The sequence below is a fragment of the Gobius niger genome, assembly GCF_951799975.1.
Source record: "Gobius niger genome assembly, chromosome: 3".
NCBI lineage: Eukaryota > Metazoa > Chordata > Actinopteri > Gobiiformes > Gobiidae > Gobius > Gobius niger.
Genome location: NC_136854.1, coordinates 36927915 through 36953530, shown reverse-complemented (window position 1 = coordinate 36953530; position 25616 = coordinate 36927915). Strand labels below are relative to the sequence as shown.

Sequence of the window (25616 nt, the reverse complement as noted above, 5' to 3'; positions counted from 1 at the left end):
GAGACAGAATTAAGACTGCTCTTTAGCATATGCACGTCTAATTATGCAAATGAGCTCTGTGAGACAAAACATTACTGGTGCAGTTAGTCAGTCTGGATTTTGGGGCGACGTGAACGTGGGCACATTTGTCTCTGTCAGTCATGTGACCCTGAAACTGAATGAAATTGCTGCTTGTCATCGAACAGCGCAAGCACTAGAGCTGCTGTGCTCTACTCTCTCAGAAATAAACCCAACAAGAACATTCATTAATATGATCCGCGAGAACATTCTCTCTTTATTTTATCTGTTTGAAAAACAAAACAAAAAGGTTTTGTAATTCTCTTTTTAATTCTGTACAGGATAAAAAGAAATAAGCACTGCTTAAGACCAGAGTCAAATCTCAACTAGAAAACAAATGAAAAATCATAAAAGAAGGAGGTTTACAATACAAATTAGTAGTAAGACATTGTCTGAAGTGCAATGGCATAGCTCAGATGGGTTAAAAGTGAAACCAAACTTCAAAATAAAATACTTCTCTATTTTCAACAAACAGTAAATTCTTTACAGAGTAGAGACTGTATTATCTGATGTATTTAAACCTGTAAAAACATATTTACAAATAGCCAATATCTTTTATATATTTTTCTCATAATCACATATATGTCAGCACCAGTAAAAAAAAAAACAATAAAATAAACAAAGAACATCGACAACAACAATTTTGTTAAAATGTTGTCTACAGACTTGGTCCCGGTACATCATGATATTTGGAGGAAGCTTCCTGTCTCTTTCTGAATCAAACTGTTTTAACCTTCACGTTAAAAGAGGACAAAGAGGTCATGACCTTAGCTCCGACCTGGAAGCGTTTCTCTGCCGTTCTACCTCCATTTCGAGTGAAAACGGTAGGCGAAGCTTTCTTCTTTTGAACAGCTCTGATATTGAGTTTAACATCTGAGTTTGCCTGGAGTCAGAAGTTTTGGAAGCATTAGCAGTGGATTCACGGATACTGCAAACACTCCACTGTTTCTTGTGCAATAAGTCTTACACAAAGGCGTGTTTTCCCCCCCCCCAGCAAAACTCAAGACACTCAATATGACTTAACATTTTGACAAAGAAAAAAAAGAAACAGAACTTTTTTTGTGGTGCTAACAAATAACACATACAGGGACAATGGTCATGTCTAGAGTTTGTATTTAAAGGGTTGTTATACCACACCAACAACCATGAGAACAAATGTTAGAAGGATACAGAGCTAGTTTACAGAGAAAAAGGCTTTTTGGTTTGTTGATTACAGCTTCGTCCTTGAAAACTCTCATTCTGATGAGCTTGATACAAAGTAATGCACATGCACAGACACTCTTCATTCATCTTTTAAATATTACAAAACCGTTTGGGAGGGAAGGTGGGATACCAGATGTACAATTATAGTCAGTCAATAGGTAAACGAATGGATACACTTAACAATAAGCTTGGAGAAACGTTGATAGACTTGCTCAAAGAAGGGGCAACCTCACTGGAAGCACTAATTGTTCTAATGCTAACTGTGGCTAAGCCTGACTTTTTATGACCCTTAGCTGTCACGATATTCAAAACTCATGGCTTTGCAGTGGTTCTAAGCAACAATTCTCTTCACAGTAGTGTTACAGTATAGCACAGTTATGTTATAGCTTTAGCCAGATGCAGTACATAGTAGAAGACATAGGCCTATTGTTAAGCTATGGGCCACATTTAAAGTAGACTTTTTGACAATGTATCTTTTTTTTTTTTAAGACAACACAAACTAAAACAAGTGCATTAAAACATGTACATACAGGACACTACTAACATCATTGAGGAGAAACAGCAAAGGAAAAGTATATGGGCCTTTTTTTTTTTTATTAGAAAAGAAGAAGTCACTTGTGGTGCTTGGATACATTCAGTGCCCAGTGATGGTTTAGCTTTAGCGGATGCATGCAGTGTGCTTGTGCCAGGCCATGACAGGGGTGGACACATATGACTGCTGTTACTGTACACAGCAGATATGTAGCCTATGTGTGTGTGTAACGCTTGCTTAGCTGCCTGTTCCCTGTCATTGACTCTCTTCATGTGTGGAAATGAAGCCAAGCAAATGCACTAGAGGGCAGCATTGAGCACAGTAGCGGCGCATCATTTGTTCTGCTGTGATGTTCACAATTTAAACAGGGGAAGGGAGTGTGGAGTGTCCCTGGAGACTGAGGGGAAGACAGGAGGAGAGAGGATGACAGAGAGAGAAAGAGAGAGAGGAGAGATCAAGTGAAGACAACAGAGTGAAAAAGACACGTCTGAGCGGTGTGTGTTCGCCACACAAATCTGACAGAGGAAATGGGAGCGTTGAGAGTGCTTTCTACTCACATCTTCAGCATCTCACATAGCTGAGAGATCTGAAGCACTGAGCCGGGTGGCACAAACACACAAACACAAATAAATTGTTGTCTCGAGAACAAGTTTTCCTTCCCCTTCATCAGTCCGCGGTGTTCTATCAGCCCCGCCGAAGCTCTGGCTCAAAGCACTGTTTAAACGAGCATCGCTTTCAAACATAATAATAATTCATTTCAAGGACAGGAAGGGAGCTAATGGAACACACCTTTAATCTCTATATGGGTTTACTATTAATGCACGAGACAGAATGGCCTTCTTCAGCATTCACTCTCACACACATTACACACTCATCAGAACTAGCTCATGTTTTACAAAACAAAATCATGCCGAGAGCAGTCTTTGCTGTGTCATGTCCCACGTTTAGTCCATCCAGTAAAACTCTGATTTCCCCTTTGGCTATTGGCCTGGGAAAAACTCCTCCATCCATCCATCGCTCGAGTCCAGCTCTGCCCCTGCGCTATCGCCCAGTCCAAAGGCGGCCCCGCCCGAGGGCCCGCCCCCATAACCGTATGATGACATGTCCTGATTGGGTGTCCTCTGGTAGCTCTGTGGCTGACCGCCCACACCCCCTGGTCCGTATGGTCCTCCACCTCCGGCCCCTATACTGGGACCCCCAGGCCCCGGGCCAAACCCTGCCATCCCACTCATGCCCTGCCCCATCACCCCTTGGTTCAGGCCCTGGTTCATGACCATGGGCCGTGGCTGGTTGGTCCTGGGCTGGCCGCTCATGTGAGGGCCCATCATGGGGCCACCCATTGCTGCAGCTGGGTTTCCCACCCGCGGGTCCATGGCCTGGCTCATGCCCTGCCCTGGGCCCTGAAAGTGTTGCTTCATGCGCGGCTGTCCCGGCTGCATGTAGCCTTGAGCTGAGCTGAAGGCCACCATGTCTCCGCCCGTAGTCCTGCCCACTCCTCCGCCCATTGCCTGCAGCCCTTGTCCTTGCTGCTGCGGCCAGCCCCCTGCACCCATACCCCCACCTGCTCCTCCTCCGGCTCCCAGCATGCTTTGCAGTCTCTGCGCCTGTGCTTTGGCATTGGGAGGTCCTTTAAGGGACTGCTGCATCATCATCCCCTGGCCACCGTATCCAGGGGCTCCACCTGGACCTCCGGGCATGCCCCCCACTCCTGGTCCTGCGCCCGCTTGCCGAGGGGGCCCTGCTGCTGCGTTGTGCTGTGCTGGAAGACCCATGGGGGCTTGGACACCTTGGCTTTGGTGCTGCTGGTGCATCATTTGGCTCATGTTGGGGTTGAGTCCGTAGAGAGACCCCTGATTCGATCCTTGGTTGCCGTACGGTAGGCCCATCTCAGACTGAGGTCCCACTGAGCCCCCTTGGCCTTGGACCGATCCCATCTGGACCATCTGCTGCTGGTTCTGCTGCTGCAGGAGGCGAGCTGCGCGGATGTTCTGGAGGGCCTGGCTCCTTGATGCCAGCTCCTGGGGAGGACCTGGAAATGAAACAAGTCTAATTTAGTTCAAATAGTCTATGTACTGTGGCTAAAGTGAGCAGGCCTAGTAGCGGGGCACGACTCTAAATCCTTTAATAAACCCACTTGTGCCATCCCTGTGCTAATCCCCCAACTCACCAACCTGACTCCGACTGTAACTGAGCGTCTGAATAAAGAGGAAAAACCCACTCTAGTGCTCGACTGTGTGTGCAGCGAGCCAGTTACAGGTAATTGAACACCACAAAACAGCCGCATCCAACGCACTTATCACCTAGTATGAATCTGACTAAACACTGGAGCGTGCAGGTTCTGATTGCAGGCGATAATCACATAATCACTGTGTTTCTGACGCTGCGCAGGATAGAGCCGCTGTGTATTAATAGGGCTGAGTTTAGCGCTGAGGATCTCTATTCTCCCGTTATTACCACTTTAGCCTTGGAGAGATTTCTAATGGCTGTAAATGGATTTTCTATGTCCTTGCCTTCCGCTCATCCATGATACCTGTCTGTTTCTTGGCTATTTCATTATTCCCTCAATTTCTTCCTCTCCTGATTCATTGATACCTCCATCGTTAGCTCTTCTTTTGTGTCCATCCTTCCTTATATCCTTTCACCATTACATGCCTCCGTCTTTGTTTCTTCTTTCTCTTCCATTCAATCTTTCCGTCGATTACACCTTTAGACTTAATTCCTTTTACCACTCTTGTATATTAACTTTCATTGTGTTCTACCTTCCCTCTCCCCTACTGTTGTCCTTGTTCCTTCATCCCTCCTTCCTTAAACGTATCTTTCGTTGTGCCCTTCCTTTATTGATTCTGCCCTTTTATTATTCCTCATTTCCTTCATCCCTCCAGCCTCTGCTTCTTTCTTTCATCCTATTCATCCCTCCCATCACTTCACCCTTCCTTATTTCCATCTGCTGTCAATGTAACTGGAGTAGCTGTACTTCTTGGATCAGTTTTATCACACTTGGCTTTTTTTTTTTTTTTTAACATATACTTAAGTTCTGGTTACGGTAAGTTCTTCACAATATCCCAGATTCCTTGCCACTTTCTTTTACCCTCTATCCACCCTTTAACTTTCCTTCTTGTCTTACCTTCTTCTGTCCCTTTGCCACATACCCCTGTTCCATCCTTGCCCCTACATTCACATTCCTATACGTTCTGTCCTCCATCCTCTCCTCTCTCTGTTCTCCCGTTCTGCTGTGTTCTTCCCTCTAACCACCCTTGCTTCCTTACTCCCTACCTCCCTGCATCCTTTCGTCCTTCTATTGATCTTTCCTCCCCATATTCTTCCACGGTTCTGTCCAAGCTTTCTTCGACTAAAATATCTCTAATAAAGACTAAAATAAATGAATGAAAGGACTAAAACACCGTAAAGTGCATATGATTCATTGGACACAAAGACATAGTTAACACAATTATATTTAATGATTAGCTAAAAATTGTACCCCGCTTTCTTTAGTTTGACCATTTTTGGGATGTTTATAGTTTCACTTCCTTATTGGACACTGACAGGAAGTGACATAGATAGAGGCCAATATTTTAAACTGTTGCCGTGCCGACCATGTTAAGTCAATGGGAAATGAGTGATGCTGCATTCATGTGGACGGGGGGACTCGTTTTCCCAAGATGTGACATCATTGCCCTCAGATGCTCTTTTTGTGGGAAAGTGGGAATTTTTATGTCATCAAATAAAAAAATCTGCTTTTATCACTGATTAGCGCTTAGTTCAGCTAGTCATTGAAATGTGTTGAGCTAAATGGTAGCTTGTGAGTTTTAAAAAATCTCACGTAAATGTACTTTTTCTCAGCATTGATGCCGGACATTTCACACTAAACTCAAAAAAGTAGCAGTGTTTAACTAAAATGCTCGCATTAGCCAATAAAAGAAAAAATCAGCTGATTTCCGCAGTCAGGTGCGTAAGTCAGGAAGCTTGTATTGAACTGAGTTCTCCAGTCGTTTGCCCCAGTTGAGCGAGCGTTCATGTGGTAAATGGTAAATGGTCTCAACTTATATAGCGCTTTTCCACCTACATTAGGCACTCAAAGCGCTTTACAGCAAGGATCCACTCACCCATTCATACTCTCATTCATACACCAATGTACGCAGACACTGGGGGCAATGTGGGTGAAGTGTCTTGCCCAAGGACACAACGACAGTGTACACTTTCAGGAGGTGGGAATCGAACCCCTGATCTTCCGATCATGAGACGACCTGCTCTACCATCTGCGCCACCGTCGCCCCGTGCATTTCCCAACTGGGGAAAAGTTTCTATATAACTTCGTGTCAGTAGCTTAAAAATTCAAAAAAATGTCTTTCTTTTCTTCCCAACTTTTCTTCATTTAAATGCTGCTTCGCTGAAATAAAATGATGAATATTACTGACAACAGATGTTATCCATCTAAAAAATAATTGTTTGGCTAAATCTTAAATCTCTTAAGGTTTAAGTAAGTAAGTAGCAGCTTTATTTGTTATTGTACAATTGTGGCGGAAAGCTAGAGCGGGCTAGGCTAGGTCAAAATGTTTTTTTGAGCGATCCAAAAATTTATGAAAGATAAAAGGTCTACAACATTACAATGGATAATAATCTCAACAAAATCCAACCTTTTTGGAAGTTTGGTATGTTTTGTATACTATACTGTCCCCGTAGGGAACTTTGTCCTCTGCATTTGACCCATCCTTCGATGCCGCTGGGGCGACTCATAAGGAGCAGTGGTCAACGGCCGTACTGCGCCCAGGGACCCATCTCCAGATGTGGAGCCAGGCTGATGGTCAGAATCACCTGGCTGGAGGATTCACCTATTATACACGTTTCTAGTGGTGGAGAAACCGGAGTGCCCGGAGGAAACCTACACAGACACGGGGAGAACATGCAAACTCCACACAGAATGACGAGACCTTTCTGTGGCATCACACCCGGGACCTCCTAGCTGTGAAGCAGAGGCGCTAACCGCTGCGCTACCATGAGTTTCTTTTAACAATTAAGGCGTTCTATGACAAAAATGCTTTCCTGGTCCAAGGGGGATTTTCGGCTGCAGCACCACAGCGCGGCCACTAATCGAACAGGAGACTGGCCAGAGGGGGGCGGCACCCTGTCCAGATCTTCACATGGTTCTGTCTTCCTTCCTAGTTCCCACCTGGGTTCCCTCCTGCATCTTTGCTTGCTCCTTTACTCCCTACCTTCCCATATCTCTCTTTACCTCCATCCTTTCCTCTTTCTTTCCATCCTTCCCTACACCCTTGCATCCTTCCCGTCATCCTTGCTTCCTTTGCTGCATTTTAGCTTCCTTCCCTCTCTGACTCCAGCCGAACTCTGGGGGATCCAGGACAGACAAGTTGCCGTGGTAACAGGCAGAGCAGGAATATTCTATTTTTTTTTTCCCGGGGCGAGAGAGAGATTGTGAGCGAGAGAGGGAGAGCATCTGAGCATCGAAAACTGACAAATCTGACAGCGTCTGGCGGAGAGGACCAGCTTCAGTCTCAGGGTTAGGTTTCTCTACGCAAAAATATGCCGCGCAAGATGGTTTTACGTGAAGGGGAATATGTATACAAAAAATTAGAGCTGTTTATTGCAGCTATTATTACCAGTATTGGCCTTTTTCAGTCCCCTGTTAGGTTTAGATCGTACATTTTTACACAATGACATGACATTAAGTAATAAATCACCCTATTACCACTCATTTCTTTATTGCAATCATCGCTATTGCATTATGTTTTGTCCAATGGTGCCATCTTTGCTATAATTGTTGCAAACAATGTCCACTTCATTCATGACTCTGTGACGAGAAGCCGCAGAGTGACTGTATTTGAGTACCATCTGGATGATCTGTGGAAAACTACAGTCGATATTACCAAAAATCCATCCGCTAATGCGTTTATCAATAAAAAGCTGAAAGAAATTAGGTCAGGTCTTGACTTGTGCATAGGAAAATCTATCGAGGTTGTGCCATAAAATTGCACAGTGTAACAGTACGCATTGTTGCAGATGTGCGTGCGTGTGTGTGTGTGTGTGTGTGCTATACCTTGGTACTGATTGACTTGGGGGTATGGATTCCTCTGGCCCTGCCCCATCTGCCGCGGAAGATGCTGCTGCTGCTGCTGCTGTTGCTGGAGCTGCATGCAAACACAAACACAGAGAAATGCTTTAAGTCAAAGTTGTTAATTGGCCCATGTGGATGATTTCAAGAAGTCAGACGTAAATTCAATGTCCGTCTTAGTTCTCTGACCTTTATCAATGAATGTCACAAAAAAAAAAATGTTCCAGTGTACAGTGATTTAATGCAGTTTCTGAGTCACCGCTCATTACTTCAGTATTACTGGGTGATTGATTCCCTGAGCATAAGAGTGTCTTACCTTCAAACTTGTGGTGGAACCGTCACACTTAAACTATGAGCAAAAACCTTTCTACTGTATGCAAATTATTGTGTCCTTGGGCGAAGTACTATTATTGCCTACTCTAGTCACAAGACAGCACATGCCGCTGGTTATGACAACTGGCATGAAAATCGGCCCAACCACTGTACGGTTTGTTGCCACCGAAAACAAAGGGGTAAGGCAGAGGATATAAAATGGACATAATACACAGCCTGACCCCCCCAAAAAAAATTGCACGCTCAAATATTTCATTGGACCGCCTGTGGCACTGTTTCAATAAGCTTCTGCAATGTAAAAAGATCCAGTGTTGCATTCACTTTTCACCCAGGTCTTGTATTGATGATGGGAGAGTGCGGCCACAGCGCAAAGCCTTCACTAGCACACCCTAAAGATTATCAATAATGAGATCTGGACTGTGGGAGCCAGTCCATGTGTGAAAATGATGTCTCATGCTCCTGAGCCACTCTTTCACAATGTGAGCCTGATGAGTGCTGCCATTGTCATCTTGGAATATGCCTGTGCCACCAAGGGAAGAAAGAATCCATTGAAGGAATAAATTAGATGTACATTCTTTGGGCACATAGTGTTGCTGAACCTAGACCTGACCAACTGTAGCAGCAATAGATCATAACAGTTGTTTTTTCAGTCTGTCTGGTATAGGCTCCACCTGTACCAAGTGCAGGGGGTCTGTAACCTTTTGAATCCAAAGTCAGTTTTTTTTCACAGAAATGACAAGAGAACCAAAATTAATTAGTACAGCATTGTAAATGGGACGGATGAATGGCGCTAAACCACACCAGTTTAGACCAGGATTAACAGAGGACTTGCACTTGGACTTAAAGGGATATTTCAGGATTTTTAACATAGGGCCTCATTTCCTAGTTATCCATTTTTTTGGGTAATTCATGCAGTTCTTATATTTGAAGAGTTTTGTGGTGCTAGGCTAGTGCAAGGCTAGCGCATTTCTACAGTATCAGCTAGCCTGCATTAAAACAGTCTGACCCGCTCCACAGTGCACCTGAGGCAAATCACTTATAACACCAGACAACCATATAAATGTCTGTGTCGATAGAATAATTTGAACCATTTTGCATTTAAAGTGGTACTAAGTAACTCTTCCCCCTAGAGGCCATAAGCGCAACTGCAGGTGTAGTAGCAAGTTACAATTTTTTAACTTATTAATTGTCTTGGAGAGTAAATACGATGCTGACAGGAAAGGCGAAGGGAGAGAGGGTTACTGTGCATCCAATTATACAATGGAAATATTTTTTTTCACTCAAACTTGGCTGTAAATACTGTTTAAAGTGACGTTAGCCCGCAGTTAGCTTTGCCCGTTAGCACGTTAGCTTCTTCTTCGTGATTACATTAGTGTGTATTGCTTTCTCACCGGTGGCAGTCAAGTTGCAAACATGGTTTTCTGGCCAGAGACACCAGGGGGAGATGAAAGACCCTCCAATCATCCCATTAACACTTGTATTACACCCACAGGGACTACGAAACGAATTTATTAAGGTAAACACGTTACTTAGTACTGCTTTAAAAGAACTTATATTTGAGCAGCATCAGCTTCGTGGTTGTATGAGCTACGCAGCGGCGGAGTGATCTGCTAGAAAATAGTCCCTCAAAAAACGATCATTCATGTGATGCAAGTTATATTCCAAAAATGATTCAATGGACACAGACATTTATATGGTTGTCTGGTGTTATAAGTGATTTGCCTCAGGTGCCCTGTGGAGCGGGTCAGACTGTTTTTAATGCAGGCTAGCTGATACCATAGAAATGTGCTAGCCTTGCACTAGCCTAGCGCCACGAAACTCTTCAAACATAAGAACGGTATGAAATACAAAAACAAATATCTCCAGAAATCAACAACACTCTGGAAAACTTGGAAATGAAGCCCAATGTCAAAAATCCTGAAATATCTTTCATCTATCCATCTTTCAGTGAATAACCAAAGTGGCACCTCGGCTGCAGATGCCTGACCTAGAGGTATTGTTTCCACATAGACCTTCCTTCGGACAGATGTTTCATACGTACACTATCCTGGCACAGGGAGCTTCTCTCATTAACAGCTGGCTTTGCAGAGTAATCAACAGACACTAAACACCGGCGCGTGTGGACAACATAAGGTGCTGCTAGTTTTAATGAAAGTTGTGATGTCTAGTTACCGGCACACGGCCCGTTCCCTGCGGGGTGCAGCTCTCCTCTCACGCGCACCTATATTTGCACGCCTGTATGTTTTTGCGGGTCCAATTAAAACCAACATGGTGGGTGGCGACTCCAGAGTTCAGAAATCTTTAACACTCGATTCGCTCACAGAGAGAGAAATAAAAAGAAAACACCACATTATCGCAGCGGGCGGCATGTGGCAAAAAAAAACACGCACAAAATGCACATGACACACACACTTGAGGAGATGAAAAGGACGGAGTGGAGAGGGGCCTGGATGGGGGTAATTATACATGTGAGGCGACAAGAGTAAGGAAACCGAGAGGATGAGCTTGGTATAGAGAGAGCAAGACGTGGACAGAGCTTTTAGTCATTTTTTTGGATGTGTTTGTGTCCAACTGTCCTTTAAAGAAGTATGTTCCTAACAAGAAGTTTGCAAAATGTCCTTGGATGACAAAGGGGGCTGCAAAATGGTGCATCGGTGATGGGTCGTTGCGTTGTCGTCTTGCTGTGTCTGGGGTTGGCTGGGATCATTGTGCTACTAATAAATGATACTACCTCCCACTCCTCCTCAAGTCTACAGTATTATGTATACTGTATATGAATGTACTGTATGTTAGAATGTTGTAAAACCCGCATACAATAATGTGGGGGAAAAAATGTATATACTGCATGTAATGTACATTGAATTTGAACCCAGAATCAGTTTTATTAAATGTATTTACATTTTCAGTCATCTTAAAGGGACTATAGGGCGTTTAAAAATGTTAAAATTATGTATTTTCCTCCACCTACATGTTCCAGCCATGTCCTAATGTGTAGAATGAGGTCAGACCTGTTCACCACAACTGCCTCTAAAATCATGCACCGTCACTCAAAAAGGTGTCACTTCGGGTCCGAATTACCATCATGCACGAGCCTAATATACTGTAGAAGGTGCAGTTATACATATGGCCTGAGGTGGCAGTAGTGAGTATAAAATGGCAAACTTGCACCCAGCCCCTTTAAGTCTGATTCACTAGACATAAAAATGACTTAAGTATATTCTTAGGTATTATCCATACTGTGCATTAAAGAAGAACTAAGTAACTTGTTTACCTTAATAAATCCTTTCCGTAGTCCCTCTGGGGGTAATACAAGTGTTAATGGGATGATTGAGGGGTCTTTCATCTCCCCCTGGTGTCTCTGGCCAGAAACCACAATTGCAACTTTGCTGCCTCCGGGTCAGAGTCACCAATACGCACTAATGGAACCATGAAGAAGAAGCTAACAGGCTAACGGGCAAAGCTAACTGCGGGTTAGCGCCACTTAAACAGTATTTACAGCCAAATTTGAGTGGAAAAAAAAAGATCTCCATTGTGAAATTGAATGTGCAATATCCCTATCTCCCTTTGTCTTTTCTGTCAGCGTAGTATTTACTCTCACAGTCAATTAGTGAGTAAAAAACCACAGCATGATACGACACCTGCAGTGGCGCTTATGGCCTCTAGGGGCATGAGTTACTTAGTTCTGCTTTAACCACACAGTTTAGGACACAGTGCTTCACACTACTCTGTACATGTAGTGTTTCCAATACAAGCCTCCAGAAATAAAGTCTGTGGGCTGTAAAGGACAAATACCACCTTTTGATTGAGTTTATAAAATTAGTGGAACTAGAGGAAAAAATCGGCTGAACAACAACTGTGGCTAATGTTGTGCTTCCTTTTACCTGTTAATGCCACAAAGTCTATGACTGCTTAAACATAAATCAGATTTTTAGGGTCAAGTTACTCAAGAAGTATTCACAAAGCACTTTTCTGCTCTTACTTGAGCAAATATTTGAAAGACTGCTTTTTCCTGCCACTTGATATGAATCTTCCCACCTCTTTGTGCATATCAAACACGGAGAACACATGATCTAATTATCTCCTATGTGTAAGTCTTTTCTCTTGTTCTGCCTCCCACCTGTTCAGCCAGAAGTTGCTGCTGCTGCTGCCTCTGCTCCCTGAAGAGCTGCTGTTTCTGCTGCTCTATCATGTGCATCTGCTGGACTCTCTTTTCCTGCTCCATGACCATCATCTGCTTCATCATGGCCTGCTGCTGGTTCCCTACGTAGCCTGGAGGGGGTCCCGATCCCTGGTTCGGTCCTACCCCCGACGCCACACCTCCACCGGGGTGAGGGGGCGGGATGGCACCGGGCGGCCGGGACATTCCCACCACGCCTTGCTCCTGGAAGAGAGCAGATGATAACGAGGAAATGGTCAGACGGGTCAAAGAAGAGCACATGTCAGAGGAAAGTCTAGCATATGACGAGCAAGTACAGTTATTTTTTTACATTTCTGTCCATTGTATTAGCGAAGAATGTGATCCAAAAATAAATACAATCTAAGAAGCAACCTCACATTATGACAGGATGCAAAAAAACGCGATGCACAGTTTAAAGAGCTCTGGAATGTGTTGTCAAAACCACTAAGAATTCTGGGAATTGTGGCACATTACACATCGTGAACCAATGAAATTAGCATTCACTTCAATGTACTTTGACACTACAGTATTGCCTCCCCACGTGACACAAAAACAGGCATAAAGTTTGATATATTCTCTCTCTAAACCCCCTGCCCATAATAATAAAATGTAGATGCATTATTCTGTCTTACAGGTTTACAGTATTCGTGAGTTCAGCACTGATATCAATCTGATTTTTATTTCTTTCTCCTCCTCAAACACTCTTAAGGTATCATTCGCTGTGTCGTGTCTGCAGCCAATTAGAAACATCCTGAACATCACCTAATGAGATACTCCTAAAAGTCCTTCTTTAAGGTGAAAACTGCAGCTTGTCTGGCTTCTGTCTTGACAGTGATCACACTGGGCCCCAACAGAGTCTTAGGATCAGGCGCTGGTTGGTCCACACCGCATATATTATTTCTTCATTTGCATATAAAGAGCACTTCCTCCTCCACTCAGCCGTATGCTAATCTCTAATAGGATAAAATGGTTTGCTCTGACCAATGAAAGGGGAGCGTTTATGTATCTACGATTAGACACTGAAAGGAGCTTGGACACAGTTTAGCCCACGAGCGATAGAGAGACGAGAAAGACAGTAGAGGATATGCATGAACAAATGCAAGGCTATGTATGAATGAATAAAGGGAGCTACAAGCAGTTTATTTTTGCTGAGATTCAAGGTTGTAAAATAAATAGTTTTAACTAAAATCATATTTCATTATTGGGGTGAGTGATATTGCCAAAATGAATGTTTCAATTTTGGAGTATTTTCTCAATAACTATGAAGCAAAAAGCTAAAAATGTGCATGTAAACACCTTGGTTTAGGTCAGTGTTTCTCAAAAAGAGAATTGCTGATTGTGTTTTTTATTTAGCTTCTATGTAATTATTAATAATCTTGATGAGTATGCAAGTTTTGGTCATGGTCATCTGCGTGACCAATCTATACGAGGTAAATGTCCATCAAATCAAACATTGGTTTTACTGGTAATTGTAAGGTGAATTTATTTATAATTAAAATACAATTTTACAGAAATCAAGATAATTATCCAATCAGAAAGCAGAATGACCCTTATACTTTGTGTTGCCAGATCCTACGGATAAAGCCAGTTTGGAAATGAACATAAACTGACCCTCTGCTCCCACAATCCCAACACCAGTCCCAAATCAAGTCCAACACCAGACCCAAATCAAGACCAACACCAGTCCCAAATCAAGTCCAACACCAGTCCCAAATCAAGTCCAACACCAGTCCCAAATCAAGACCAACACCAGTCCCAAATCAAGTCCAATACCAGTCCCAAATCAAGACCAACACCAGTCCCAAATCAAGTCCAACACCAGTCCCAAATCAAGTCCAATACCAGTCCCAAATCAAGTCCAACACAAGTCCCAAATCAAGTCCAACACCAGTCCCAAATCAAGACCAACACCAGTCCCAAATCAAGACCAACACCAGTCCCAAATCAAGTCCAACACCAGTCCCAAATCAAGTCCAACACCAGTCCCAAATCAAGTCCAACACCAGTCCCAAATCAAGACCAACACCAGTCCCAAATAAAGTCCAACACCAGTCCTAATTCAAGTCCAACACCAGTCCTAAATCAAGTCCAACACCAGTCCCAAATCAAGTCCAAATGAAGTCCAACACCAAACCCAAATGAAGTCCAACGCCAGTCTCAAATCAAGTCCAAACACCAGTTCCAAATGAAGCGCCACTAGATCTGGTATTTCCACTTGTATATACTTATATGTGCCCTCATCTAAAGCTTAAGGCAACATAAGTTCATTTGTCATTGCAGTTCCTTTTTAAACCACTAAAAGTATATCCTTCAGACACTATCTTTCAGTTAATACTGTATTGATACTGTATTCCTACTACTACAAGTACACTACAGTTCCTCTTTTGCATGCTAACTAATTTAATTCCACAAATCGGTTCTTATTTAACAGCCTCTTCATAACACTGGTCTCTTCTGAATGAATGAACAATGCACACAGCTGCACACATATAAAGAGAGAAAGTCGGTACAAATCATATTTAACTGGAGGCTAAGAATGAAAGAGCCAGAGCGGGATTACGCGGTGCATAGTAGCCGTGGCTGGAGTCTGTAAAACACCACTATATTCAATATGTTTTCAAAGAGCCAAAGCTCATAATCCGTATTGAGGCTGCGCAGCTCTTAGAAAGGAGTTAGGTTGAGATAAAGCTCATATATTAAAGCACAAAGAACCCTGTGGAGCAAACAAAATCATCTGCTTTAACCGACTTCAGCAGACACAGCCCAGACCAGACTGATCGATGTTCACCACTACGTGTCTCAGCTCCTGCATGTGCACCGCCGAACGGCAACCGGAGGATAATAGGAGAAAAAACTACCCGTGGAGAAGTATAAAAAATACTACTACTTTTACATAATTTTACTACTACTACTACTGGCAGTCATAGATAATTCGATAAAGGAAAGACTGGGAGATAACTACTACAATGACGACTACAGGTACAAATGCAACCTGGTATAAGGAAATCCCCTCTATTCATGCTGCTTTAAGCACTATAAATACTATCAGTGCTACGATGAGCACTGCTACTGCTACTACTACTGTTGAGTATGACAGTCCCTGAGTATTGAAGAGGAGAGACACACAGATGCTAAATAAATAGCAATAGAAATATTCAAGCAAGAAAATAACCTATATTTTTGGACATGTTGAACCTAATTTACCTCTTGAAATTTCCTGTATTTCAGTTTTAGGCTCTCTTATATTTGAAGGAGAGAATACTGTGTGAGGAAAAAATAAGTAAATGACTTTTTCTACTACAGCCCTGGTAATCAAACAGCATACAATATTAGGATGGAGACCGACACAATGCATACTATCACTTGTTAGTGTTACTACTAGTATTTCTCCCATGAGTACTCATAGACATGAAATAAACATCTTACAAGTGGAAAGGGGAGACACAAAGTAAAGATGCCAATTCTGTGCTACCACTACTTGAAAACTGATAATACCGGTCCAAATGACCAAGAGATGTAGCAGCTACACGTATCTATACCAACTACTTCTACTGCCACCTCTAGCCTAGTGACAATGACAATCCGCATACAATTGGTGAGAGAAGACATGGAAAAAGTGACATCACGCTACTTCAAACAGAGCCACTACTACCACTGCTCCCAGTACATGTGCTGCTGCCAACCCTGAAAATATCCCTGCTTTCCTGTTGCGTCTACTTCCACTATTACCACTGCCCGGGGAAATGTAGTGACACAATGCAAGAGAAAGGATACAGGAAGGAGAGGCGCAGTGACAGCTGATGACCAACGGGTGGCAGTGGTGATCTTTAAGCACATCTCTGTGGGCTGTGCGTGTATGTGTGCGTCTATGGCCTCAGCAGATGGCTCAATCATGACGTTCTGATCTACGATCTCTCTCCAGCTCCCCCACTCAAACTACCTCTTTACTTTCTTTCTCTCTAAAACACGCGGCCATCAAACTCCTTCGCCCGCCTTCTCTTTCTTTCTCTGCTTCTCACTCTTGTGCTGTGTGCAGACAGGCAGCCCTGAGTCATGTCCGCACAATGAAGGAGGGGAGGGAGGGAAGATGGATTACAAAGGCAAGAAATGGAGAGGGAAAAGTCCATTTTAGTGAAGGTGGCTCCACTTGAGATGCCAGCAGTCTATGTTTTAAATGTAGAAGCAAGAAACAATCAAACAAATAAAGAACACGCTGGTAAGCAGTCTACTAAATGGACAACGCTGGACAATTCGAGACATAGATGGCTGATGTTTCTCTTCTTCACAGTCTCACCAAGTTGAGAATGCATTTCACGGTACATTTTTCGAGCACTAATATTTCTACTACTTCTGCTACTGTTATTATTGCTTCTAACTACAACTACTACTGCTACTGCTACACATGGGGATAGGAGAAATGCATTAGTGTTTATTTTACTACCACTGTACAGACTAATGTCTTACAGTCACTGCTAAAATATATTTTTTCTGAGGAACTTCATGGTACATTGTTCAAATAAAGCTGAAGTGGATAAGCTCACCGTTACTACTGCTGCTGCAGCTGCAAGGGCCAACTATTACCACTCGGGCTAGGAACATATCGGATCAGAATAATACCAAGTATCGATACTTTATCAAGTATCGCAATACTTTCAATACTTGTGTTTGGGGGCATTTTTATCCTGCACTCCTTTGGTTTCCAGTAACAACACTTTGTTATATTTTGTGTTTATCTTCACTTTTCAGTCTTAACCCTTTAAAGGGACTATACGGAGTTTAAAATGTTAAAATTAGGTATTTTCCTCCCCCTACATCTTTCAACAATGTCCTAAGGTGTAGAATGAGCCCAGACCTGTTCACCACAACTGCCTCTAAAATCCTGCACAGTCACTCAAAAAGTTGTTACTTCGGGTCTGAAGTGCCGTCATGCACGAGCTTAACATACAAGGTGCAGTTACACGTATGACCTGAGGTGGCAGTAGTGAGTATAAAATGGCCAACTTGTATCGAGCCTCTTTAAAAAAAGGTCAAGTGGGAGTTGGTTTATAAACTTTGACCACCTGACTGTTTTCTTTCCACACATTTTTAAGGTAAACATATTACTTATCATAATTACATACTGTATCTCAATGCGAATCGTATCGGCCCCCGAGTAATGCGAATCGTATCGGCCCCCGAGTATCGTGATACTCAGGGGCCGATAGTGTATCGTCCTAGCCCTAATTACCACTACTACCCACACCGCCTTTGCTCTGCCCGATCCCGTCAGACTTTGGAAGCTAAGCAGGGAAGGGCCTGGTCGGTACTTGGATGGGAGACCATTTGGGAACACCAGGAAGCCTAGCGAATGTAGTGTGTGAGTGTTTGGTGGTGGTCGGAGGGGCCGATGGCGCAGACTGGTTGCCTCGCTTCCCTCAGTCTACCCCAGGGCAGCTTACCACCACCAAGTATGGAGTGAATGAATAATGCCAGGTAAAGCGTCTTTGAGTGTCCAGAAAAGCGCTATATAAAACTGATGCATTATTACTACCATTACTGACTTTCTCTTATTGCACTTTTCGAGTAACAAATATGGTGTGAAGGTTTTATTGTAGCCACATCTGCCCCAGGGCAGACTTAAGGTCAGGGTGCACTTTATTATCCCTGTAGGGAAATATGTCCTCTGCATTTGACCCGTCCTTTGACACCACTGGAGCAATCTTTAAGGAGCAGTGGGTGATCACAGACCAGGATGATCAGTATCACCTGGCTGGAGGATGAACCTATTGTGCATGTTTTTGGTTGATGGGGGAAATCGCAATTATAAGAGAATGCACTCTACCATTTGAGCTGTTCCTCCTCCTCCAACAACTACTGCTACAACTGCTACTACTTAATGGGACAGTAGAAAAGAATCAGTATATATTAATTCCCAATGTACTTACACTGAAGCTGCCATTGTATTTGCTACAAAAACAATGAAACAAATACTCGATACATTTGCATGCCTAAGAACATAATTGCGCATTGTTGAAACGGCTAAACTAACAACACAGGCTTTTTTTTTCAATGGAGAACTTGGCTGTAAATGAGGCGGAAACTAGAAGCCAGAAAATGTTGTGTAAAAGTCGAGTCCAAGGAAAGCAGGGGTTGGAGGAGAACAGATGGCACCGCGTAATGTCCGCTCTGAGAATTCAACTTTACAACTCTGAAAAGAAAACACATACTTTTTATATCGCTGGTAGATACTGCAGTAATATTTTGACTGCCCCACATGTACGCGCCTTTTTCTGTTCTGTGAAAACATCTAATTCAAGGGAGGTTTGGAAAAAAAAATGTCTCGACCTCCCCGGTTAATCTCTAATGGAAATCAGTTTCACGCTAACGCTGCCGTTTGTTGCCCAACATTGTTCTTGGTTGTAGAGTCAAATTTGTTTTGTTTTTTCCCCCCTTTGAGTTCATAGTAAAAGCTGATAGATGTAAAACAAACCACTTTATTGATTGTAAAAGCAGAGGTAACACTGATAGGCAGTTAGCGAGCTGGGAGTTGTTGAAAGGGGTCAGACAGATTGAGAGTTTGGGCTAAAGTTAGGGGGTTAGGGTTACGATTGGGGTCAAAGGCCTGATGTCAGAGTCGTTAGTGGTGGAGGACGCAGGAAAGGTCAGGGTTAGGATCTGGATGTGGGATGTGAGGCATCTGGACACTTGTCTTAGTCTGGAAGGACCAGGGCTGAGTACTGTTAAACAATCTGAAAAATGTTAGGATCGAAAGCAGATACCGAAAAGAAATACAAAATCTTTATATTCAAGTTTTGATGCTGTTGTTCATCAAAAAATCATATTTTTTTTTATTTCATAAAAACTAGTGGAAAAAATGTGTTGTTGTTTTTTAATTGGGGAAAAAACATGGAAAAACATTTAAAACATTGGGAAAAATTTTGAAAAAAATATGAAGATAAAACTAGAAATATTTTTAAAATTTTGGGGAAAACGCATTGAAAATTTGGGGGGGAAATGGAAAAATGTTGGGGGGGTTTTATTGTGAAAACTTTCTGAACATTGTGGAAAAAAATATGGAAAAAAAAATGTATTGAACATTTTGGGGGGAAATGGAAAAATCGGGAATTAAAAAAAATAAAAAGGGAAAAAACATGGAAAAAATTAAAAACCTTGGGAAAAATGTGGACAAAAATATGGCAATATATTTGGGATTTTTTTTTTAAAAACTAGTAGAATTTTTTGGGGGAAAAATTGAAAAATGTGAGGAAATTAAGGGAAAAGATCAGAAAAATTCATGTGAAAAAATTGGTGAAAAATGGGGGAAATAAGAAAAACTTGGAAAGAGTTTTTTCCACCCTTTTGTAGTTAAAGGACGTTTCTTGGTTCTTTCACCTCAAACAAATGACACAAGTGCAAAATAAATTAATTGGAAGAAAAAGGAATACATTAACATTATTAATCTGTTTTATGGTTCTATGCCTCTCATAAGGGGCTTCTGAACTGCTCTTTGTCTGACCCGTCACCTTATGAGAGACCAACAGGCCCGGTTAGAACCATGAGGCCGTCCTTCTGTGGACCCACCACCTGCAGGAGGAACCACAAGGGGCTGGTGCAATGTGATTCGGAAACGGATAAGTGGAAGAAAATGGATGGATGGATGGATGGTTCTATGTCAAATATTTTAGTGTGGGTTTCGAAAACCAAGCATCGTTAAAGTACCGGTATGGAAAGTCCCAGGAAGGACCGCTGTTCCCTAGTCCCACTGCTCCCCGTAACCTTGGTGGGAGCATGTACTTAGAAAGGGGGAAAGCTGTGAAACCTGCTTATTAACATCCCTGTGAAGAATAATTACCTTAGGCATGCATTAAAAAAAGTTAGGAATGAGTTTGGCCCCTTAGCTTTTGAGTTTAAACTTTACGAACTCCTACTGTCACGCTTTAACGGGGAAAGAGCAGGTACTGGACCTATCCTTTAGCCCAGGGGTGGCCAACCAGTCGGAGACCAAGAGCCGGAATTTTCAACCTTGATCCTGTGAAGAGCCACAAAGGCACCGACCATTAGCGAGATCCCGGGGCGGTACTTTATTGTGATTAAATAGAATGTGACCGTTTTATTTAATCACAATAAACTATAACTTTATGCCTTTTTCTTTCTTTTTTTAAATAATTGTGTTAGATTGAATGGTTTTACTCCTCAACAAGATTGAAATACATGTATATTAAATGACATTTTGTGTTTCCTGTTCTGACTGAGACAGAATTAGATTATTATTATTATTTTTATTTTTTTTAATGCTGGGGTGTGTTTGTATGTGGGGCCCTGCCCACTGAGTCCCCTTCTCTGATTCGCCCCTGGCCTGTGCGCTCAGTGCAGCTTTGTCCTGACTGGACTGTGCAAAGAACGCACTCTAGGCTGCACAAAGTTCATGAACTTTAACCAGGAGCCTCTGGAGGATCTGAGAGTCTGTTTTAAGTTGCATCTGTTACAGTTATAGAACGTGTGAAAGAAAAGTCAATGACTTTGCGTATTTCCGCGTTACGATGTCGCGCTTCGCATCATATGCTTAATAAGAGCTCCGCTTTTTTCCATTTCCTAATTTAGATCTTTTTCTGTGAATATGTGGCCAAATTACATCAAATAAAGAGTAGCTGATCAGAAATCTGAAAAGCACAGAAGCTAATCCCAGTGCCACGATCTGCCTGCCTGTTGTTCAACCTACATCCCGCTTTGAGTGAAGCTGCTGCACGGGCACCTTTTACGCGCCGCCTCGAAAAGGAGAGAGATACGGACTCTCATTCATGTAGAGATGGAAACAGGGTCTGTAGGACGATGGTTGGATTTTTGGTCAAAGACTGTTACAGTTTATGGGAAATATTTACCAATTATTTTGCAAAGAGCCGCATTGTATTAAACATCTCCAATCATGCAAAGAGCCGCACTCTGATTGGCCAAGAGCCGCATGCGGCTCGAGAGCCGCGGGTTGGCCACCCCTGCTTTAGCCAATGCAGATGGGGCAACTCCAGAAGAAGTGGGAGACCGCAGAACCCATCTACAGATCTTAAGACCAGTGTTTGGAATAACGCCGTTTAAAAGAACGGCGTTAGGTAACGGCGTTATTTTTTCAGTAACGGAGTAATCTAATTCATTACTCTCCTCGTCGTTACAACGCCGTTATCGTTACTGGGTAAACAAAGTGGCACGTTACAATTGGGCTGAATGAAGCGCCGCGGTGTCAGCATGGGGAGAGCAGTGGAGAGGGTGGGCGGAGTCTGACGGAGCAGAACACGCACATCTGACTGTCCGTGCAGAGTACTGCATCGCGCTCTCTGCTCCATAAACTACTTGTGTCCCCGACCCGCGGCTTGTCATCCCCACAGCGCGGTGCAGCCGCAGGGGAGAATCAAGTTGGTGATCATTGATCAGTAGTGTTGGAACTTATTTTTAACCCAAAGACGCAGTGGACGCGGTGGAGACACGTCTTTCTCCCTCTCTCTCTCAGCGCCTTTCTTCTTCCTCTCTCCCCGCTCTCCGCTCCATAGAACAGTGCAAGGCCACTAACCTTCTGGGGCATGTAAACTTATTTTTGCTGTCGATTGTTTCACGGAGAGACATCATGCTTGTGCGTAAAGTCTGCCCTGATCGTTGGCACATGTTACTCTTGTTCCTCCCCATTCTCTTTGAATACGGCCATATTCCTACATTAATAAAACAGCGGCGCAAATACAATACCACTCAGTCACAGGGGCCTCCCCCACTCACCCCCCATTCAGTTCATTCAGTTACTATGAACATCTTTGAACATCTTTGAACACCTGTCTGTTCTAACCATTTCAATTGACTTGTGAAAACAGCAACAACAACAAAAAAAAATTCTTTGACATTAGCAACACAAATAGTTACTTTCCCTGGTAACGAGTTACTTTTATTATAGAGTAATTCAGTTACTAACTCAGTTACTTTTTGGAACAAGTAGTGAGTAACTATAACTAATTACTTTTTAAAAGTAACGTTCCCAACACTGCTTAAGACAGAATATGCCTTGAACATGGGGCCATCTTGCTGTGCAGCCACCGCTCCATAGCTAAAAGAATTCCTACATATACCTTCGCCAACATTTCTGTGCTGTGATATTTCAACAATTCAAAAGTATGTAGTTGGCCTTGCCTTTTCCTATAAGTGCTTGTTTCTGGAAGGGCCCAGCTCAGCTCTCATTGAAGAGAAATAGGTCAGTCCTAATGAGCCTCGGTGGTCAGCCAGTAACAACCAGACGAGAAGTGTGGCTTTTCAAAATGGCAACGAGCTCCTTCAAACGATGGCAACGGATGTGTTCATGGCCCGACATGTAAAAGTGAAATCGCCGGGTAGCAACACACAAGAGCAAATATATCACCAGTGGTTCCGGAGGATGTTTGTTGTCTGTGTAAAGCCGAGTGCGTGTGTGTGTGTGTGTGTGCGGTGCCGGCTGTCAGTGTTATTGGGTTAGGAAGCGCGGAGAGCCCAGGTGATTGCATTACCCCAGGACTGAGTGCAAATGCAGGCACATGGAGAAAAGGGAGAGGGGGGAAGAAGGAGGATGTGGGGCTGCTGTATCTGCACATGTGGACGACCAAAACACAGGAAACAGTAGTGAGGCTTGTAACCAACACTTACTAAATACGTGATGAGGACTTGGAGAGACGGAGCATTTAGTTTGAGCAAGTTTTATCTTTCCACCAAGAAGTAATGATAAGCCACATTATGCCAGTTGTATATACAGAAACATTATTCAGCATTATCATTAATCTCTTTATCAGGGAAATGTTTTTGGTGGTAAGGGAAACCGGAGCACCTACGCAGACACATTTCATCGAGAAACTTTATTGGGCTAACCTCAACACAATGTAGTAAATTATGATTACAAAATAGTAAATTATACATTTCCAAACACTGAGACACTGGTTCGATTCACACAAGTTTGTCCGCAGAAGATTATCACTACTATGCCCAACTATTGACCTCTTAACCTCCACCTGCACCGGGTACGTTTTCTCCAGTTCGGCTTTATCCAAATCTAAAAGCTTCTCGACTGGAGAACAACAGTGTAAGGCTATATCCACACGAAGACAAAACGCTTATGTTTTCAGAGACTTTCTTTGTAAGCACGAAGCCAGCTTAGTAAATGTGTGCGTCCACATGGGTCGACTCAGATCTGTGAAAACAGTGCAATTCATCTTCCAGGCCTGTGTGAGGCGCTGTGACGCTAACACAGAGAATAGAACAAGATGTAGAGGGCGCATGCGCAGTAAACTTTTGTGGAATGTAAGCAGTGAAAATGAAACTGATTCAAGGATTTACGATCTACAGAAGAGATGAGGAGGCGAGTTTATTCTTCAGACGTAAAGCAGAAAAACCTGTCAGTGACCGGACTTTTACTGTCGGTCCAAAAACACACTGACACTGACTGACTCGTCGTGTTTTTCTACTTGTCACCTGTGGCTCGCGAACTGCAGTGGAGCAAAGAGGACCTGAGTAAAACCATCATGGATCCATGAGAAAAACTCATTGTAGGGTCAGTAGATTATGGATAACAGACACCACTCTGGCGCTGTGATGTCAACGATGACATATCGTTTTACTATGACCTTACGATGACATTCCGTAACAACGGAACCACGTAAACAGCGTTTTGAGATCTTTCCACTCTGGGAGCTAGTTTGGAAAATGTTTGTTTACAGACCCCCAAAACACCTGACTCGTACGGGCGATACTCTGGACTGATAAAATATCTTTGTGTTTGGTCCTAAGCTTGACTTCGTATGGACAGGGCCACATGCTTCATTTGAAAGCTAAGACTTACAAAGGTGATCAAAACTTTTTGTCACGTCACCGTGTTTTTGTCCATTTCTGTTACTCTCTTTTCCTTTTCTGACACGTTTCTTTTTGTTGCGTTTAAATCCTCGTTTTTGTCGCCATTTTGATGCTTTTTTTTCCTTTATGAAGCTTCTAGATTGGGATAAAGCCAAACTGTAGAAAGGATTCAGGAAAGAGGTTAACAAGAGATATGTATTGAAATTCACAAAACTTACAGTCAGGACACTGTGAAACCACAGTGATTTTGCTCGGTCCATTTTTCTTGATTTCTCTACAAAACAGATGCTACGGCTTTCCCATCTAAAATGTCAGCATATGTCGCCTGAACTACAAGAAGACAAAAATAATTATGTAAATCTATTGTAATGCATCGACTGTACGTGAACCCCAGCGCAGATGTGAAGACGAGCATCCTCCCCGACTGTAAATGTGGAGTGTCGTACGATGCTCTAATCAAACACAGCTGGGATGAAATCACCTGCTTCTTACGGCGACCACAGCCGAGAGATTAAAGGCTACGCGCGCCGTTTTAAAACAACACATGTGTACTCTTTAAAAAAAACAGGCCTGAGCACAAGCGGCACATTGAAGAACCACAAGGCAAACAGACTGCGAGAGGCGCCGCGTGAGCTGGTGCATCAATGCATCCAGTAAAAAAAAAGAGAAAAAACACAGTTACACGTCGCGCACGCAGGCAGAGTGTATACGAGAGCGGGGCTGGCGGCAGAGCGGTGGCTGTCTCTCCGGAGAAGATCACATCTGTCACCCACTTGTGCAAGGAGAGCGAGGGAGGGAGGGAGGAGGGAGAGGAAAGAGGAGAGAGGAGAGTGTAGAAGTGAGATGCTTCATTAGACGCTCACCACAGATCCACTCACGAAGCACAGGCAGTATATAGGAGAGGCATGGTTAGCCGCTAGGTATGTCACAGTCAGCGGCATAAGGCCTGGATCCTATTTGCACCCAATCAAGACATGACAAAACCCTTGTATGAAGTCACACATTAACTAATGTAGGACACTGTCACACCTTCACTCTTATGGACTGTAAAGTTAAGTGTAATGCTAGTGGAATGACAGGTGTGCTGGTCAATTAGAGCCCATTGTGTCCTAAATAAAACCATGGATATGAACTAAGCCTCCAATGAGGACTAAAAGGAATCACCATCAGATTGTTATCTTGATGTGGGGGGTTTGACTCATGACGTCATTGAAAACTGCCTTAACTGCTGCCAGCACATTTCTGATCCTTAAAATAAAATGTTCAGCTTGTGCTTCAAATTTTTGCAATGACTGCGATGACCAACTAAATGTAGTACAATGTGTAATAACTTGTACCTATATGCTACATACACAATGGAATAATGTGTATTTGTACTTTGGAGGTACATTATGTAATAAGACATAAGACCCTTAGGATTA

The 25616-nt window shown here is 43.0% G+C and overlaps 1 protein-coding gene across 1 annotated transcript in view; it reads right to left on the bottom strand.

Annotated features, from left to right (window-relative positions):
* Nucleotides 1-1042: 1042 nt before the first annotated feature.
* Nucleotides 1043-25616, bottom strand: part of maml3 (mastermind-like transcriptional coactivator 3) — a 174978-nt gene continuing 150404 nt past the window's right edge. The window contains exons 4-6 of the mRNA XM_079553297.1: nt 12310-12573; nt 7845-7935; nt 1043-3821 (exon numbers count right to left, since the gene is read on the bottom strand). Coding sequence (XP_079409423.1) covers nt 2773-3821; nt 7845-7935; nt 12310-12573 — 1404 coding nt within the window. The 3' untranslated portion in view covers nt 1043-2772. The remainder of the gene's footprint in view (nt 3822-7844; nt 7936-12309; nt 12574-25616) is intronic.